The sequence below is a fragment of the Dicentrarchus labrax genome, unplaced genomic scaffold (genome assembly GCF_905237075.1).
Source record: "Dicentrarchus labrax unplaced genomic scaffold, dlabrax2021, whole genome shotgun sequence".
NCBI classification, from domain to species: Eukaryota; Metazoa; Chordata; class Actinopteri; family Moronidae; genus Dicentrarchus; species Dicentrarchus labrax.
The window spans coordinates 33,002,250-33,019,530 of NW_026136704.1; the positions used below are offsets into that span (position 1 = coordinate 33,002,250).

A 17,281-nucleotide genomic window follows, 5' to 3' on the forward strand; every position below is an offset into this window, starting at 1 on the left:
TATTTGAAAAGTGTCCTGAGATAACTTCTGTTATGAATTGGCGCTATACAAATAAAATTGAATTGAATTGAATTGAATTGAATTCTACTAAACAGTAAAAGGATATTAGTATTGTTGATTTTACATTTAAAGTTTGAGTTTTATTCCATATTTGAGTTTTACCATCAAAAGAAACAGTTTTACCATGAGAATACCGTATGAATGCCGGTGAGATATGACTTTCTGTGCCATTTATAGTCTGTAATATAAAAAACGACTTTATTCTGTGTAATAAAGGCTTTATTTATATATAAATAACATCTATCTATAAAACAAGAAATCTCTGTCTGTCTGTCTGTCTGTGTGTGTGTGTGTGTGTGTGTGTGGCTCAAATATCTCTGCAGATCAGGGTCAGACTGACCTGAGAGTTTCAACATGGCTGCTGTGTGGTTTAAGGGTGTGCACCGTCAGCTTTGTTTGGACTACAAATATACCGTTAATAAATTATTTCATAAATGATTCACAAATTCCGCTAGCATTGTCAACGATAGCCACCATAGCCATGTGCGCACCAGAGCCCATCACTGCAGAGCGTGTGTTGAAGGTGTTTCCCAGCTGTCTCCCCCTGTCAATCTAAACCCGCGGACACCTTATAATCATATGGATGCTGTTATAATGTGTAGTGATTGATTTCCTGACCCACCAAACATCCTGGAAAGTGACAAAGTTACGTTTTTCACTCTAAATTACATAATTATACATAATCACCAGCAGTAAACTGACTCCCTCACTTCGCAACACGGAGAATGTTTTAACACTCCGCAAGTTTTTCGCCGGTGACAGACGCTGTTTTTTCGGGCAGAAATGTGACGAAGAGTCGGTAGGACAGGCGGGAGGACAGACAGGAGGACAGACGCTTCTCCACGTACAGCTGTGGTATTTTTTTCCAAAGACAGTTACAGTTACTACGTTACTGTTGTTCGGTCCTGTAACGTTGCTTTGTGGGACATTTCTCTTTATTAAGTTGAGTGAGAGACCTGTGCAGTTATCAGACTGTCTGACCGACACGCCCTCGCTCCGTGCTGTCAGCTTATCCGTTCACACTGTAGGCGGTTAAAAATAATGCGTCCCTGATACTACCTCCAGAGGAGGATAAGGGACGGAGCGACATTTCCCCCCTCGCCGCATCTGAGTCTTTCACACAGAGGAGGGTGAGGAGAATTGGCGCTGGATCCCCAAATCTCTCTCGCTCTCTCTCTGCTGGCCTATATTACAGGACTAAATAATATGTCCTAAATGTCCCTGACGTCCCACCTTGAAACACAACCTCATTTGGCCATCCATGAAAAAACTACTTAACCTCACACTTTTCTATAGCAATACATACTTCCTATGTATGGAGGACTGAAAGTGCCACAATTAAATAAATAAATACACCATTAAATAATTACTTAAATGTGTCATTAATTAATTAAAATACTGATTCATTTTATGTAAAATACATATATAATTATTTCACTATTTACATTTACATTTCATGGTCCTGCGTTGCAGTGCTTCATGAATTACTTAAAACTGTCAAACTCACCCATCAAACTCAGAGGGTGGGGCCAACGCGAATCTAGCCTGATCCATTGCTTTGGTCTGAAGTAGAGTGCCAGGAAGATCTTCATGAACTTTCTAGGGCAGAGGTCGCTAACAGGCGAGTCTGGACCCAGACACCATCCTATGCGGACCCAGACCTATAATCAATTCATTATTGAGGATTCTAAATTTTGATGGGGAGCTTCTATTTTAACCAGCACAGCTTTTTTAGTCTTTACGGTATTTGTTTAGCAGATCAGGAAGCTCACAGACCAATCGCATGCTAGTTAAGCCATCCCACGTGATGCTGCTCAGCCAATCAAATCTGTTTAAACAGCACGACTGAATACAGAGATGAGAGCGATGAGAGAGGAGAGACAGACGGAAAGAGAAGTCACAGATACATGGAGAGGAAACGGAGAGATGAGGGAGCGAGAGACAACAGAAGATTTATGGCGCTCTCTAAGAAGAGAAAAGTGGATAGAAAATCGAGCTTTTAATGGACAGATTCATTCACATTCATTCTTCCCACTGGGAGCACATAACCAATGTGTCTCATGTTCAGAGACCGCGGCGCTGATTAAAAGTGCCAGTGTGAAACGCCACTATGAGACAAAACACAAAGTTTTCATCAAACATACCCACTCAAGTCTGAACAAGGTCACAGAAAATAAGCAGGCTCAGATCCCAATATGATCAGTCAACCAGTATCCTGACCAGTGTTGGGAGTAATGGTGTTTAAGTATAACGGCGTTACTAACGGCGTTATTTTTTCAGTAACGGAGTAATCTAATTAAGTACTTTTCCCATCGTTGTAACGCCGTTACCGTTACTGAGAATGTAAAGTGGCGCGTTACTTGCGTTCCTACAATGTGGTGAATGAAGCGCAGCGGTGTCAGGCTTTCTGACAGCCACACATCAGCTGCCAGCAGAGGGCAGCGTGGTGATGATGATTGGCTGGGTGGGCGGATGCCAAGACAGAGACAATGGCGACGAGCTAGGGAAATTCAAAGGTAGCGATATCAAACTGGAAGTACCGACACTACTACTCGCTTACTGAAGTTAAAGGAAGAATGTTTATGTAACATGTGTGAATTTTATTTTCAATATTTATTTTGTATATATTTTTATTTCTATGCATATGGCCGGCTGCAATCTATTGAGTTCAAATAAATACCAAATGTTCTAAAATACTGTATATAGTGTTTTATTCTTTATTCAGTGATTATAAACATCTTTAACCTTATAGAAGATGTTACAGAATGTAATTATAGACCATAAAAAATAACATCACAGTTACTTTGCTGAGTAACTAATTACTTTTACAATGTGGTAACTGAGTAACTGAGTTACTAATTCAGTTACTTTTTGGGATAAGTAATTTGTAACTAATTACGTTTTTAAAGTAAGATGACCAACACTGATCCTGACCCATTCATTCACTGCCCAACGAGGGAGAGAGGTTAGAGCTCAATTCTCTCACTGAACAACAGAAAGTGTGTAGAAAGATATAAAAGGGAAAGAAAGAGAAACTGTTCAATTTCAAAGATGTGTTGATATTCATTTATAAAATGTGTTGAGACTGTTAATCAAGATATGAAACAGTTAACAAAGAAAAAGGGAAACTCAAGCTGCTGCTACACTTTATTTTTCAAAGTTAAACACTTTATTTTATTTGTTAGACTTAGCAGAGGATGTGGAAGCAGGAGCTGCTGACCCAGAGCATGTAACGAGTAAAGCAGAGGCACTTATTGAAGTTCTTGGAGTTATTTCCACACTTTCTGACCGAGATATTGACCACAGAGTGACTGCAGATTTAGAAGAAGTAGTCCAATAGCGCCACCCAGTGTATTGGAATGTGTTCACTAGCTCTGCATCGATCCATTATCTGGAATTGATTTGTCTTGGCTTGATGCGCAGGGTAACCAATCAGGCGTTAGGTTCCGCCTACCAACTTTTGATGGGTGAGTTTGACAGTTTTAAGTAATTCATGAAGCACTGCAACGCAGGACCATGACATGTAAATGTAAATAGTGAAATAATTATATATGTACTTTACATTAAATGAATCGGTATTTGAATTAATTAATGACACATTTAATAACACATTTATGTATTTCATTCCAATTTTAATTAATTAATGACACATTTAAGTAATTATTTAATGGTGTATTTATTTATTTAATTGTGGCACTTTCAGTCCTCCATACCTACGGGCACTGCACTAGTATAAATAAAGGCTTTGCCATGGGATATGACGGTGTCCCTGTTTCAGAAACTGTATTTAACCTATTTAGAGTTTATGGTCTTTTTCTGTCATAGTTTAACAGGTTTCCACCATAAAATCTATTTGCATCTAAATTCTTTACAGTGCAGACTATATTCACAGAGCTCCGGTCTCTGATCAACAGCCTTGTCCTGCATCAGAAAACCACCAAAGAGCTGATGTAAAAAAAATAAGAATATTAATGCTGTATGATCGTTAAAAATAATTTTAAAAAATACAGAATACAGACAGAAAAAAAAAAGATATCAGGAAAACTCATCTTTGATCAATATTCACTGGAAATAATCTGATCAAAATTCATCCAAATCTCTGGTTTTACTCTTCCTGCAGTTATTGCTGCAAAAGGCAACAGTGCTAACTAATGACCCTTGACCCTTAGTAAAGGGGGAGGAGCCATGGGTGGAGGTGCCAGCAAATCACTGGGACTCATCGCTTCTCTGCCGTTTGGCTAAGATCAAATGTTCTCTACTGTTATTATTATGTATTATGAATATAATGTGAAATATTCAGACAATATAGTCAGTATCCTCCTTCCTGTACCTGAAAAACAAAAGTTACTCAAGTAATATCCCATCATGCAGCACTGTGGGAACGTCGACCAACGAGAAGTTTCAATAATTCTTGATTCTGATAATAAAACATTTAGTGTCTGAATGATTCTGATATTATTCTACGTCTAAATAAAAGGCGACCACAAACCTTACTGCTGTACCGTAAATACTAAATAAGAATCTGGAGTTGAGCTCGCTCAACGACAGCTTTAGTCCCGGCCTTCAAGTCACAATTAGTCTTCATCAACCTGGGAGTGACAGCAGCGGCCAATCCTGTGGCTCAGATGTCGGCAGTGGGCGGGGCTACAGTTTACATTAGTTTAATCAGGTCTAACTAATGTTACACACACACACACACACACACACTCACACACTCAGCAGTGTTTAATGAGTCAACATTTGCTCTCTCTCTCTGATCTCCATTAAAAGGTTAATTAGACTCAACTGTGTCTCTCTCTCTCTCTCTCTCTCTCTCTCTCTCTCTCTCTCTCTCTCTCCTCTGTGTAAACAGCAGCAGGTTTCAGTGTTTGAACACACACACACACACACACACACACACACACACACACACACACACACACACACACACACAGACACACTGATCACTCCCAGTACTCGCAGTCCAGCAGGCTTTGGTCTGTCGTCAGCTCCTTTCTGGATATTCAGTTCAGTTTATTTAGATTTTATTGTATTTTAAAGGTGGTGTTATATCATGGAGTCATATATGGTCATAATAATATATTAGAATATTATATCTCAGTATCCAACTGTAGCAAACACAACAGAAACTGATGCTGTCATTCATTGTCAGTTTGTTTTAGACCATTTAAAGTGAATTAAAAGAGGTAAACAGACTCTGCTGAAGGATGATTTCAGTGTATAAAGGCACACTGTGACATCGCCTGCAGCCAACGGGAATGGACAGGAAGACAGGAGGGTCCCTGCTGAGGAGCTGGACCTCCTCTCACATAATGAGGGTCGCCCTCTAATGGCAGGCAGCTCCACAACAGACCACATTGTACAATGTGTGTGTCAGTGAGTGCAGGAGTCATTTTTGTTCATTTGAACACATTCATTTAACTTCTGATACTTTTGATTCCACATCTGGTGGGTTTTGAAGCATGCATCAAAATATTTCTTTATTTTTGTTGCAAAAACTCCAACCTGGAGTTGCTGATGGTTAGAAAGACGAACAATGTCGGTTTTGATGAGTGTGTTTTATGATTATCTACGATGTAAAATTACTGGTTTTGTGAATGGAGTCCAGTGAGCTGTAGCGCCCATTGTTTTCGGTCTGAGACGTTGGTGCTCCAGTGTGACATCTAGTGGCAGCGAACATCATATACAACCTTTAAACAGTAATTTAACATCTTTGCTGACCTCCAGTGGTCCAACTTCTCACCTGCTGCAGTGATGTACAGGTGAGATCCAGGAGGTCAGAGGTCAGCCTGCTGTTTATTTACTCCTTACCAATAAACCTCTGATATATGTTTTATCAATGTCAACAGCAGGAGGCACTGCAGGCCAACCCCTTTTTTGATACAGTTAGTTTAATAGTTTTACAATTGATATAATTATATATTATAATTATTTTCATGTGGACAGAAAAGATCTGCTGAACTGATCAACTAATAGATTAATTCATGTATATGATCGATATATGTTAAATATATGCTAAAATCTCTAATCTGATCAATACCTGGTTGCGCGATTCACGCTCTGGACAGATGGGAGGCGGAGTCAAACATTTGACTGATTTCTGTCTTTAATTCATAATTACATTAATTATTCTGGAACATTGCAGCCAGGCAGCTGCTGATTGGTCCGTCCAGTCGCTCAGGTGAAAGCCGGTTATGTGGGATTGGTCGGTTGGTCCGGTGAAGGCGTGGCCTCAGCTGGGAAGAAAACAAAAGGCACAGATGATACACACTGCAGGTATCTGGGTGGGGCTTAAACAGATTCAGGTACCTGGGCGGGGCTTAAACAGTTTCAGGTACCTGGGTGGGGCTTTAGCAGGAAGTGAAGCCCTTCCAGTAGAAGTTCTTGCAGCCGGCTTTGCGTTCGCGGGGGGGCAGGTTGTTGGGGGCCTCGACGGACCGCTCCAGGTTCAGCCTTCCTCCTGTTGCCATGGAAACAACCTCAGCTTCCCGCTGGGCTTCGGCCTCTGGCAGAGACATCTGAGCCAGCAGGTCTTCCACTGCACGTTTACTCCAGTCCTGGAAAACAACAACACTTTTTTTAACTATCAGAAATATGTATAATTTTATTAATCGCCATCTTTTTTCCCAGGATGGTGAAGTCTGGTGTATCGGCTCATGGAAAGTTTAGAAAAACAGTTCAGGCAATGTCAGAAAAGATGGTTGATGGACTGTCTCAACTGGCTGTTCTGGAGCTCTTTACTGTATCACATGATCTTGTTGATCATCAGATGACCGATTTACCTCAGAGAGTCTGTCAAAAGACATATTTTGGCTTTATGACTTATTTTAATCTAGTCCTAGACTAAACATGTTCAAAACCCTCACACATCTGCAGTGTTGGTGGAACATTAGTTTTCTCTTTTTATAGGAACATATACCCTCCAGTCATGTATGTCCACGACCTGCAGTGTCTCCCAGCAGGACGTCCATAGAAACATTTAGCACTAAATCAAGCTGAAACAACAAGCTGTCATTCTCACTAATCTGCTCCCTCAACCTCCACATGCAGATTTATACTTTACTGCACTACAATCAGGGTGAAATATTCTCCTTATTACCACTCTTCCTCTGACAGCTTTACCAATCAAACAAATGATTGACGTATAAAAAAACATGACAAGAATGCATCAAGTTTGTCATGTTTTGTGCGTAAATGAAAATACTCCGAAAATACTGAACAGTATATAAAATATTTCAAGTCAGCTCCTCGATAAGCAGCTACAACAGTAGAATGTTAATTACACAGGAAAGCTTATTAATCTTGATATTAACGGTTTTGTTGTTGTTGTTTTTGTTTTGTCTGTATGTTGTTTTTTTTTTTTTTTTTTTGTCGTATGTCATATGAAGAGTTTTGGAATAAAAGTCAGCTATAAACAATAATCACCAATCACACATAATGCCAGGAGAAAAACTTGATGCAAAAACTCATATTAAAGACCAAATAAATACAACAATCATGTATTAGTCAAATCATTCTCAGCTCAGTTTGGTGATGGAGTACCTCAGGGTGTGATTCTGGTTCCTCTCTATATGAGTCCATTAAAACTTCACTGATCCGTAATTTTACAATTGTTATTTAGGTTGTAGTGTTCCCATGGTGTTATAGTAGAGACAGAGAAGCACTTTACTGTCTAACAAACATCATCATCGTCATCTGAACCACTGATGTGGAAAAGAAAACTAACTGTTTACAGTTAAGCTAACTAGCAGCTACGGATCACGTTAAAGACAATTAAAACTTTGGACACTTTCTGTCATCAGGCCTACGGTGTAAACACAACTACCAAAATAAGAGCTCAACTGTATAACAGGTTTATACTGAGGGGACCCAGAATCGAACCCTGAGGAAGAAAACATACTCTTAATCTTACAAATGAAAAGTAAAATTCAAACAATTTAAAAGACCCTTTTTCAAATGAATGCTCCTGTAGCCTCACTTGTTCTGATAGCTGCCGTCCTTTAGCTTAGGGTGGCTAAAGTTCGCTAATGTTAGCTAGTGTTAAGAATCTTTTGACAGATTTTTCTATGTAACTGACATTAGCAGTCAGTTTCCTGACTGTATGAGCTTTCTTTTACTTGTGATACCGTTTTAGCATATAGCATTATCCTTTAATTGTCAAATGTAACCAACAAGGCTTCTTCAAAGTAATAGTTTGGTTTAAACCTCAGACATGCACTTTAATTTACAATTAAAACTTTAATTTAAAGCACCTCCAAGTCAACACTAACTGAAAGTCAGAACTCAAACATTAACAGAAATTTCTGAGAATATTTTGGGGTTTTGTAGCACCGTGATAAAGACTCCAAAATCTGGCTATAATGTCCTTTCTTCAGTAGCGTTCTGATTGGTTGTCGGCTGCCTCACCTGTGACAGGAGTCCGGCGCTGCGTGCTCGTTGCAGCAGTCGGTGGTGACGCAGCTCCAGGTCCAGGTCCTGGTTCTGATACTGCTCCTGGTCTCTGTCAAGTTGAGAGGAAACACCTGGACCGCACAGAACCAACGCCACGAGGGCCACAATGGCGGGACAACGAACGCACTGCATACCTGGAGAAGAAGAGCGTGTACAGTGAGGTACCTGAGGATGGAAATCAAACAGAGAAAACAGAGAGATAAAGACCTTACTGTCTGCTGGTCTGGTTATCTTCTGCTGGTCCTCGTCCTGGTTCTGGTTCGGGGCTTGTCTCTGGTCTTGGTCCTCTGCATGCTGCCCTTTTAAAGCCCGACGCCCCTCCTCCTGCGACTCACATGACGCGGTGTGTTTGATTGACAGCTGGCGGGCTGCGCGGTGATGAAGGAACGCTGACATTCAAGTTAAACAAACGTCCATTAGTCCTTATTGACTTTAAATGAGTCTGAACAATAAAACAATAAAACTATCAGCAGCAGACGCGTTCAGCAGCCGCCGGCGCTCATCTACAACAAACACAACGGCAGAATGTCCGGCCTGAGAGGAAAGGAATTAACGGAGCATTCAGAGGATTAGCAGACTTCATTAGCACTTGCTGATATCTCCATTAAACAAAGAGGCAGCAGCAGAGAGTCGCCCACTCAACATTTAGAGAACAAACACGACTGCTTCACTTCAATGCTGCAAACACTTTATTAGTTTAAAATGTTCTGCTAAGGAGAGACAGAGTGGATGCGACATCAGGGATACCCCAGCACTTGTAGTAACACAATGTCAAAATACTGAAAGTTTTTATGAATCTTCAGTAAAACTTGTTTACACCAAACTCAATTCATTTTAATGCCAGTTTTGGGATCAGTGGTTGTAGAATTCTCAGTGGATCAAACTTTATTTTGGGAGCAGCTTCCATAAAGTTTAGTTCAAAGTGCTTCTTGAAAAACGATAAGATAAGAGTGGAGTAAAAATTAAAAATACAATCCAATAATAAAAATGTGTTTCATTTGTTGAGTATGTTGAAAGGTTTCTGATGTGACAATTGTGTATTTAAAAAAGATCGAGAATAAGCCTGAACGAGTTCCCAAAAACATAAAAAATATGTGCTAATAATGACAAACAAATGCCTCTTCAGTGATGATAAAATACCTCCTCAGGGTTGAGGGAAGAACATTAACTGAAGTACGTGTTTTAAGTGTCTGTACTTTCTGCTACAGTACGTAGGAGGAAGTACAAGGTTCCTGTTACTCGTTACAAGAGTGGCTGCGTTGAACTGAGTGCTGGTACTGACGGATCATCATATTCATCATATCAGTGCAGTCAATTAAAAAGCTATTTACAGTCACATACATTTGCCACCAGACAGGCAACAGAAGGTCAGCTTTCGCTCCCTGAGGCAAACATCAATGTCCAATTTAATCCACAATAGAGCAATAAAAATTAAATTAACACAACATTTCAGAAAGCAAACACCTTGGAATGTCATATTTGTAGGACGCTATGAATATGGAATTTGTAGTTTTTATTCTTGAATAAGGAAAAATCTTTAAAAAAATAGTTTAAGTTTTACTAATTTGCGTCGTGTTGATCGTAATGTTTAATGTACGTTTTTAAATGTGGACCCCTGGAGGACTGACTTTGCTTCAGGGCACAGCTATTGGGGATCTTACAAAGAAAGCGTTTGAGACTTCTGAAATGACTCTAAATTTTAAATGTTTGCTGCACACAAACTTCATTACTGCCTTCACAAACTCTCCGTCCAACCTGAGAAGCAGTTTTGGAGCAATGGTTGTTGGATTTTAGTTGTCGTATTGTGGCAACAATAAAACAATATAGAAAAGGGGGGGAAACCAACCGCGTCATCCATTTTGACCGTTTTATTTTCTTTGTGTTTTGTATTGAGACTCGTGAGACCATGCGTGGGACAGTCTGAGACTCTATAGCAGCTGGTATTAATGAAAATACAGACACAACAACGGAGGCCCACTTTCTCTCAGGTACCTTGGAAAACTAAATTTTTGAGACAGCTGGATCTCCCAACATGGACAAAAAGGGAAAAATAAGAAGCCAACTCACAGACATTGTGGGAAATGGTCTAAAGTAGACCAGTAATAGACCCCAAAACTGCTTTGCGTGACTTCAGCTGACGGGTTTTCTCTTCTATGGTTGATCGCTTTTCCAGGGTTTGTGGACTTAAGCGTGAAGTAGCTTAAGTCCAGGACTGGTTTTGGAGGTTGTAAAAACAAAGACTGTGTTGATGCCTGATGGCTTTTACACTTTACTGCTGCAGCATCTCCAGATGGATCAATATCCACCCCCCAGTCCCAGAACCAGGATGTAGATATCTGAAGTCTGTGGTCAGGTTTTTCTTTCTGTTTGTGTCCATGTACAGATTTACAAGTTTGAAACCTACGCCTGTAGTTTTTTTAAAATACATGTATTCAGTGTCTCAAGTGTTTAAAGTATAAAACATTTGCTTTTGAAAAGAAAACTAAAAGAATATACTTTTATGTATTTTTAAAGGTGAGTACTCTAGTAGATCGACTGGAGTTATATTTCACTTGTTTTGGACTAATATTTGAGTGGGTGTCTCTAACTTTTACTCCAATGGAGTTGTGTACTTATTGATCTATCAAAAATAAACAGCTATCTCTTCAATAATAAGGATATTAGATTAGAACCAGACTCCATAATCTTCTAAACCTTCAATCAAGAAACATGTCGAAACAGGAAGTTTGATGATGCTGTGAAGTAGCGTGGGGTCATAGGAGTTGTTGTCAGTGATAGTCACCTCCTCCATCACCGCCGGGGACAAGACCAGACCGACCACTGATGAGGTGATCGGCTGCAACCTGCCGTCGTATTCCAGCTCGGATTCATATTCCGGCTCGGATTCATATTGTTTTCATATTTGTGTCACATGTCTCTGCGTGACAGTGATGCTACAGTATCTGACACAGATCAAACTTGAATAAAATTAACTTGACTGTTTGGTGTCTCTTTGTTCTTGGCAGGGTTAATGAGCAACTCAATTCTTTGCATATTCGGTCTGAAAATATATTTTTTTACTGTGCAGCTCATGTGGGATCTTCAAACTTCACTAATTCTAAACATTTGCTTCATTGACTGGTTTTGAATTAACTAACTAATTTCTGTTGGAAACCAGTAAAATACCCAAAACTGTTTGTTTGAATAGTTGTTTTGCGTCACACATTCCCTCCTACAGACTCCAAAGACGAGTCAGATCAGTATGTTTTGACATTGTTATGAAAAATTAAACGAAGAGGCATTAACAAGGACAGATATTCTCTTTCTGTTGTCAACAACATTTGGTTTCACACAGACACAAACAGTCTGTTTGTTTGAGCCACCCACCGACACCTCCATATTTGCTTTTTATACTACGTCACCTGACAGCACATCCAAACATTACAGCAGATGGACGCGTACAGAAATGATGTCAGAGGATAACTACTGTGTCCTAGTGTGAGCGCAGACACCGACTGAGTGGCTGTATTTGACGAGTTGGGAATGATACCAGGTTGGATCCTTTTAAACACAATATAAGGTAAAAATTACAAACTTAAAGATCATTTATTTTACACAGAAAACTGAATATAAAGGTTAGTAAAACAAACAAAACTGGTCTATTAACTTAACATCACAAACCATGATGCCATCCACCAAAACTACAAACTGTTTCCCGTTTTCATATTTCAGGTTTGTTGAACTTTTAGGAACACCCAGATCTTCCACACGTCACTGACTGCTCATTAAGTCCTCACAGCTGCAACAAGCTTTAGTTACACTACTAGTTACTGGAGAAAGTAATATTATTACTAGCAATGAGTTACTGCCCAACACTGTACATACATATGCCTACTATATCTACAAGCATTACCTGGTAATGTAGGAGCTCTGGTTGGTGATATTTTGAACATTACTTTTCCGATATGAATATAACAGAATGTATATAATTTACAGTCATTTTGTTTGGTTTTGATAATAAGGTACAGATAATAATGATAAGATAAATGTTGTAAACAGTGTATAAACATGTAAAATAAACTATAAATACACAGAGGTTTGGTGGTTGAGTTTCAGCTAGAAAACAGTTCATGGATGTTGAAAACAAGGTCATTTAATGCATATTGTGTTAAATAAATGAAAAGTGATCACAGTTCAGTCTGTGTAAACCTGATATTCAACCTCCGCCTGAGAAACATCGCCCTCTGGTGTCTGAACAGCACATTTATCAATCTCTATTTATACTCTAATAAAAGCCTCTGTCCATCTGTCCGTCCACAGATCAGCACACAAACACCCTCTCTCTGCCTCTGTAATGGATTATCTCCTCAGACACTGCAGCACTCTGTATTGTTCCCTCTACCTGACCTCCGCCCTCTGACCTCTGCAAGAGGAACCTGACAGGATAACTAAGGTCAGCTGTCGGCTCATATCTTCTCTACCCAAATATGTCTTTAATATTCATTCAATTACGTGAACTATATTCTGTGAAAGCACACAGTGTAGCACAGGAAGGACAGTGAGCGAGACTTTTAATGGTTAATCTGAACATCTAGCAGGAAGGACGGGACGTCATCTTCATCTCCATCTTCATCGCTTTCTTCAGATGCTGATAAACACATTAGTGGCGTCTGGTTGCCGTGGTAACACATTAACGGTGAGCGCTCGCTGCTAAGAAACCTGGGGCATGAACACACATGCACACACACACACACACACACACAGGAATGATGGGAAAGTGATGATGTCACAGTTCCTCCCTGTGATGCGTACAGTTTTTGTTTTCACTCTGAGTCACAAACAGTTGAACAGTTACTGGAAAATGGAAAGAACTTTAAATATTTAATTTTGGGAACATCAGTCAGAGGATTTATACAGAGCTTTATTACTCTTCTAATATTACAACATATTATTATTATCATTACAGTACAGCTCAGAATGTCCTGCAGCCAAATACAGATTAATCTTATTAGATTCTTTATTCTCTGTTTGTATTCTGTCCTACAAAGCCAAAATGCAGCAACATATAAATTCAAAATTAAGTTAAGACAACAATAGAAATATATAATTCCAAAGAAAACAGCATGTTAGTGTGCTGAAAAAACAAGCAGTCAACTACACAGCTGGCAAACATTGCATTTAGCATAAAGAGAGCTAACAGTGCTATTAGTGTAAACAGGGGGAGAAACCTGGGGGAGGAACCTGGAAGGAAAGGGTAATCATTTCAGAAATAAATGTATCCTGGTGGAGCCCCCAATTTATAATCAGCTAAGTTAAAGTGTTCTTGCTTCTGCTAGCTGTATTAGCATCCACAGACTCCTTGCCGCCTGCATTGGTGTCACCAGGTAAGTGTTAAGCTTCAGCCAACAGATTCATAACTTCGGACTATTGACCGGTTTGTGGTACATTTAGATCCATCCAGGGTCCAAGAACCGATGTAGTCACATCTATAAAGTTAAAACCAATTTCTGACTTGTATCTGTAAATCTTTCCAACCCTAGCAACAGCCCATCTTCTCAATGATGGTCTTGTTTGTGTCTGTAGGTCACATAGAGACTGTTTCAAAGTCAGTTAAAAACTCCTTGTTGTTTAAATCAACCTGTTCAACCTGTACTAGATTTAAACGTTTTTTTACGTTTTAGAACAAGATACCACTTGAACGGACTTATGTAAAACAACCTTTTATTAAATTCATAATAATCATATTCACAAAACAAAATGTTATCCCAATTTATCACAATATATCAGCGGCTTTAACAATTACAGGATGAGATTATGTACAACATCAAGAGGATTTAAAGAGAATGTGGTCAGACTGTAAACACATCTATACTGTTTAATATCAATGTTTAATAAGAATATAAAGACATTTGTTCTGTGTCAGAAGACAACTACAATTCCCACAATGCATTGCTGCAAGAGTCCTCCAATCGGGGTTGTTGCTGTGCAGAAAATAAAATATTTAGGTTTTTTTCTCATTCATTTCAAGTTTTGGAACTCCATATGGTGTCTGTTTGAGGAACTGCGGCTCCTTCTTCTATGGTGTTTCAGCTGCGCCCCCTTCAGGTTGAGGCTGGTACTGCAGCTCCAGTCGTAGTCGTAGTAGTATTAGTCATATTAGTGACAGTAGTGGGAGCAGTAGTAGATTTGTATATAATGGTAGCAGAAGTACTCACAGTAGTAAAAGCAGTAGTAGTAATGGTGGTACCAGCAGTAGAAGTAGCAGTAGTACTTAGAGGTTGTCAAATATCAACTGGAGAAAAACACTTGCACGTATTAAGTATTGTTCACCAAGTACCACAGTGCTGTAGTAGTAGTAGTTTTGCACAAAGTACTGGAGTTAATCATTTTACGGTTACTATTATAGTACTCAGATTGATACTTACGTCTTTTTGCTCCTAAAAAAGAAGTTTAAGAATTACTATTTTACTAGTGTTAATAGTAATCCTGCTTCTTGCACTGCTTCTGTAGGAGTGAGTACTACTAGTAAGCGGTCATGGGAATAACGGCATTATAAATAACGGCGTTACTACAGCGTTACTTTTTTCACTAACGAGTAATCTAATTGATTACTCTTCCCATTTTAATAACGCCGTTACCGTTACTGCCAAAAATGCCTCCTGAAGTGAGATTGTCAATGGCCAGAGAAAGAGATTTATTTTTATGGAGATGTATTTTTTCTTTCTTATGTATTACTTGTTTATATTTGGATTCCTTAGTTTTGGTATACATTGTACATTGTACAGTATATCTACCAATTGTCTGAAGCTTTTTTTGGTTTTATTTGCACTACAAAGAGTGTATGTATTTGTTATTTATTTTTGGTATAGTGCTTAACAAGCATAATTTAATTTTGCCCAGTTGTGGCCTGTTGAGGGGCAATAAATATCAAAAGTTCCAAAACATCTATTGTGTTATTTGTATCGATCCACTATATAAACATAATATCTACATACATGGCATTTGATTGGAGGCTAGTCTCACTTTGTCCCACAGCTACATTAAAATAGTTTAAATTTGTGTACATTGTTTCTGTTAATAATGGATTGTATTAAGTGTCCATTTCATTATATTATTCAGATTTATCATAAATAATTGAACATGCACATGTATTTTAAGATCCGTTAAAGAGGGGTGGAGGTGGGGTCACATCTGAGCATTTAAAAATGTACTTGAAGGTAACGCAATAGTTACTTTCTGAAGTAACTAGTTGCTTTTAGAATTTGTAACTGAGTAACTAATTTAGTTACTTTTTGGAAGAAGTAACTAGTAACTGTAACTAATTACTTTTTAAAAGTAACTTGCCCAACACTGCTAGTAAGTAGTAAACTAATGGTTATCAGTAGAAGTACAGTTTTGTCAGATGAGTACTTCCACTTTACTTCTTACTGCAGTACATGTATTTGTTACTTTGAGGTACTTTAAAGTATAAACATACTCATTATATCAGACGCTGGTTGCAGTTTAATCTGATCTCTTATGAAGTACTTTTTTCTCTAATAGGAACACATCAGCAGAATGTGTACTTCTACTGGATACTCGTAACATTTTACTGCTAGTACTTTTGGTACTTTAACATAGGTAGCAGTAAAAGTAGTTTTGACACTGAGGCGTTGTTACCTTTATTAGTATTAGTACGTAATAGTAGTAATAGTTGAAGTAGTGATTGCAACAAAACTCTTAAGCTTTCTGATGCAAGAAATACAGGAAGAGATAAAAGGTATCTTATTGATCAGTGATCAAACTGTTGATCAGAGGTGCCAGCTAGTCAGAAATTAGGATTTTCTCTTTGCTAATATATTTATTATGAAGTTGAAATGTGTTTGTAATCAGCAAAAATTCAACATTAAAGTAAATTCAGACAATTTACAGGAGCTGAAGTGACGAGACCTTTTATAGGTCTTTGTATTGGTCGATACTGCGACACATCACTGCTCATTAGCATAAAATAATCTCTCTTAACCTTCACTGCTGGTGTAAGTACACAGGAGCAGAAGTAGCACCATTATCAGTAGTAGGGATATCAGTAGTGTTAGCAGCAGTAGTATTTACAGTAGTACTATCAGCAGTATCAGTATTCAGTGTTTACAGTTTCTTCATACAGACTCGACAGCGGCTGATCAGACTGCCGGGAAACACTCCGGTATCGGTCTGAGGCTTCGGCTTACTGCAGGACGAGAGAGAGAGATCATCATCAGGTGAGTTTATTAAATAAAACTTGTTTAGTATTTTTCTCTCCCTCATGTCCTCTCAATCCAAACTGATTTAGTTAGTTATGGAGCTGTTGTATACTGCTCTAGTTCAGTCTCGCTCTATCGATTGTAAACTGCAGTAACTACAAAATCCAACCAAAAACCAAACTGCAGTAAGTGCAGTCACTGCGCTCTCCCTCGCTGTCTCTGAGCTTCAGCTGCAGTTACTGCAGCTTCAGTGTCAGTAAATCCTGAATTCTGGACAATTTTAGGACAATGTGGGAATTAGAAGAAAGGGAATCTTCATGTTCTCCACTGGGAACTCTGACTGACTCCATCTGTAGATTATTAGCTGAGCTCATTGGAGCAGATAGTGATAATAGTTCACATATTACTGTGCTAGTGCTAGTAAGCTAGACAGTGAATTTCTTTCAAACTTTACAATTAAAATGAATGTGTCAAGCCATCTTAATATTTGAAAGCTATTTCAACTTTACACACATGAAACAATCAGAAATACAGATTTAATGTAATAAATTAGATTTAGTCAGGAGGAAGAC

At 38.7% G+C, this 17,281-nt stretch overlaps 2 protein-coding genes across 3 annotated transcripts in view; both read right to left on the reverse strand.

Moving 5' to 3' along the window:
* Positions 1-6,148: 6,148 nt before the first annotated feature.
* Positions 6,149-8,787, reverse strand: sst1.2 (somatostatin 1, tandem duplicate 2). 2 transcript variants are annotated; one of them, XM_051399738.1, is made up of 4 exons: positions 8,724-8,787; positions 8,467-8,645; positions 6,399-6,617; positions 6,149-6,296 (listed from the first exon to the last, which is right to left on the reverse strand). In XM_051399738.1, exons 2-3 carry the CDS (start codon positions 8,641-8,643, stop codon positions 6,411-6,413), a joined length of 384 nt encoding a protein of 127 aa, XP_051255698.1. In that variant the 5' UTR covers positions 8,644-8,645; positions 8,724-8,787; the 3' UTR covers positions 6,149-6,296; positions 6,399-6,410. The 2 variants fall into 2 exon arrangements, with proteins under 2 accessions (XP_051255698.1, XP_051255699.1); XM_051399739.1 differs by having other exon boundaries at positions 8,719-8,776.
* Positions 8,788-14,194: 5,407 nt separating this feature from the next.
* Positions 14,195-17,281, reverse strand: part of col4a3 (collagen, type IV, alpha 3) — a 36,137-nt gene continuing 33,050 nt past the window's right edge. The window contains exon 52 of the mRNA XM_051399585.1: positions 14,195-16,696. Coding sequence (XP_051255545.1) covers positions 16,615-16,696 — 82 coding nt within the window. The 3' untranslated portion in view covers positions 14,195-16,614. The remainder of the gene's footprint in view (positions 16,697-17,281) is intronic.

Bases quoted from the DNA above. Each gene is read 5' to 3' on its own strand.
- sst1.2 (XM_051399738.1), bottom strand. From the start codon at position 8,643: ATGCAGTGCGTTCGTTGTCCCGCCATTGTGGCCCTCGTGGCGTTGGTT. The intron at 6,618-8,466 runs GTGAGGCAGCCG...GTTGTTTTCCAG, and splicing joins GCGCCGGACTCCTGTCACAG to GACTGGAGTAAACGTGCAGT.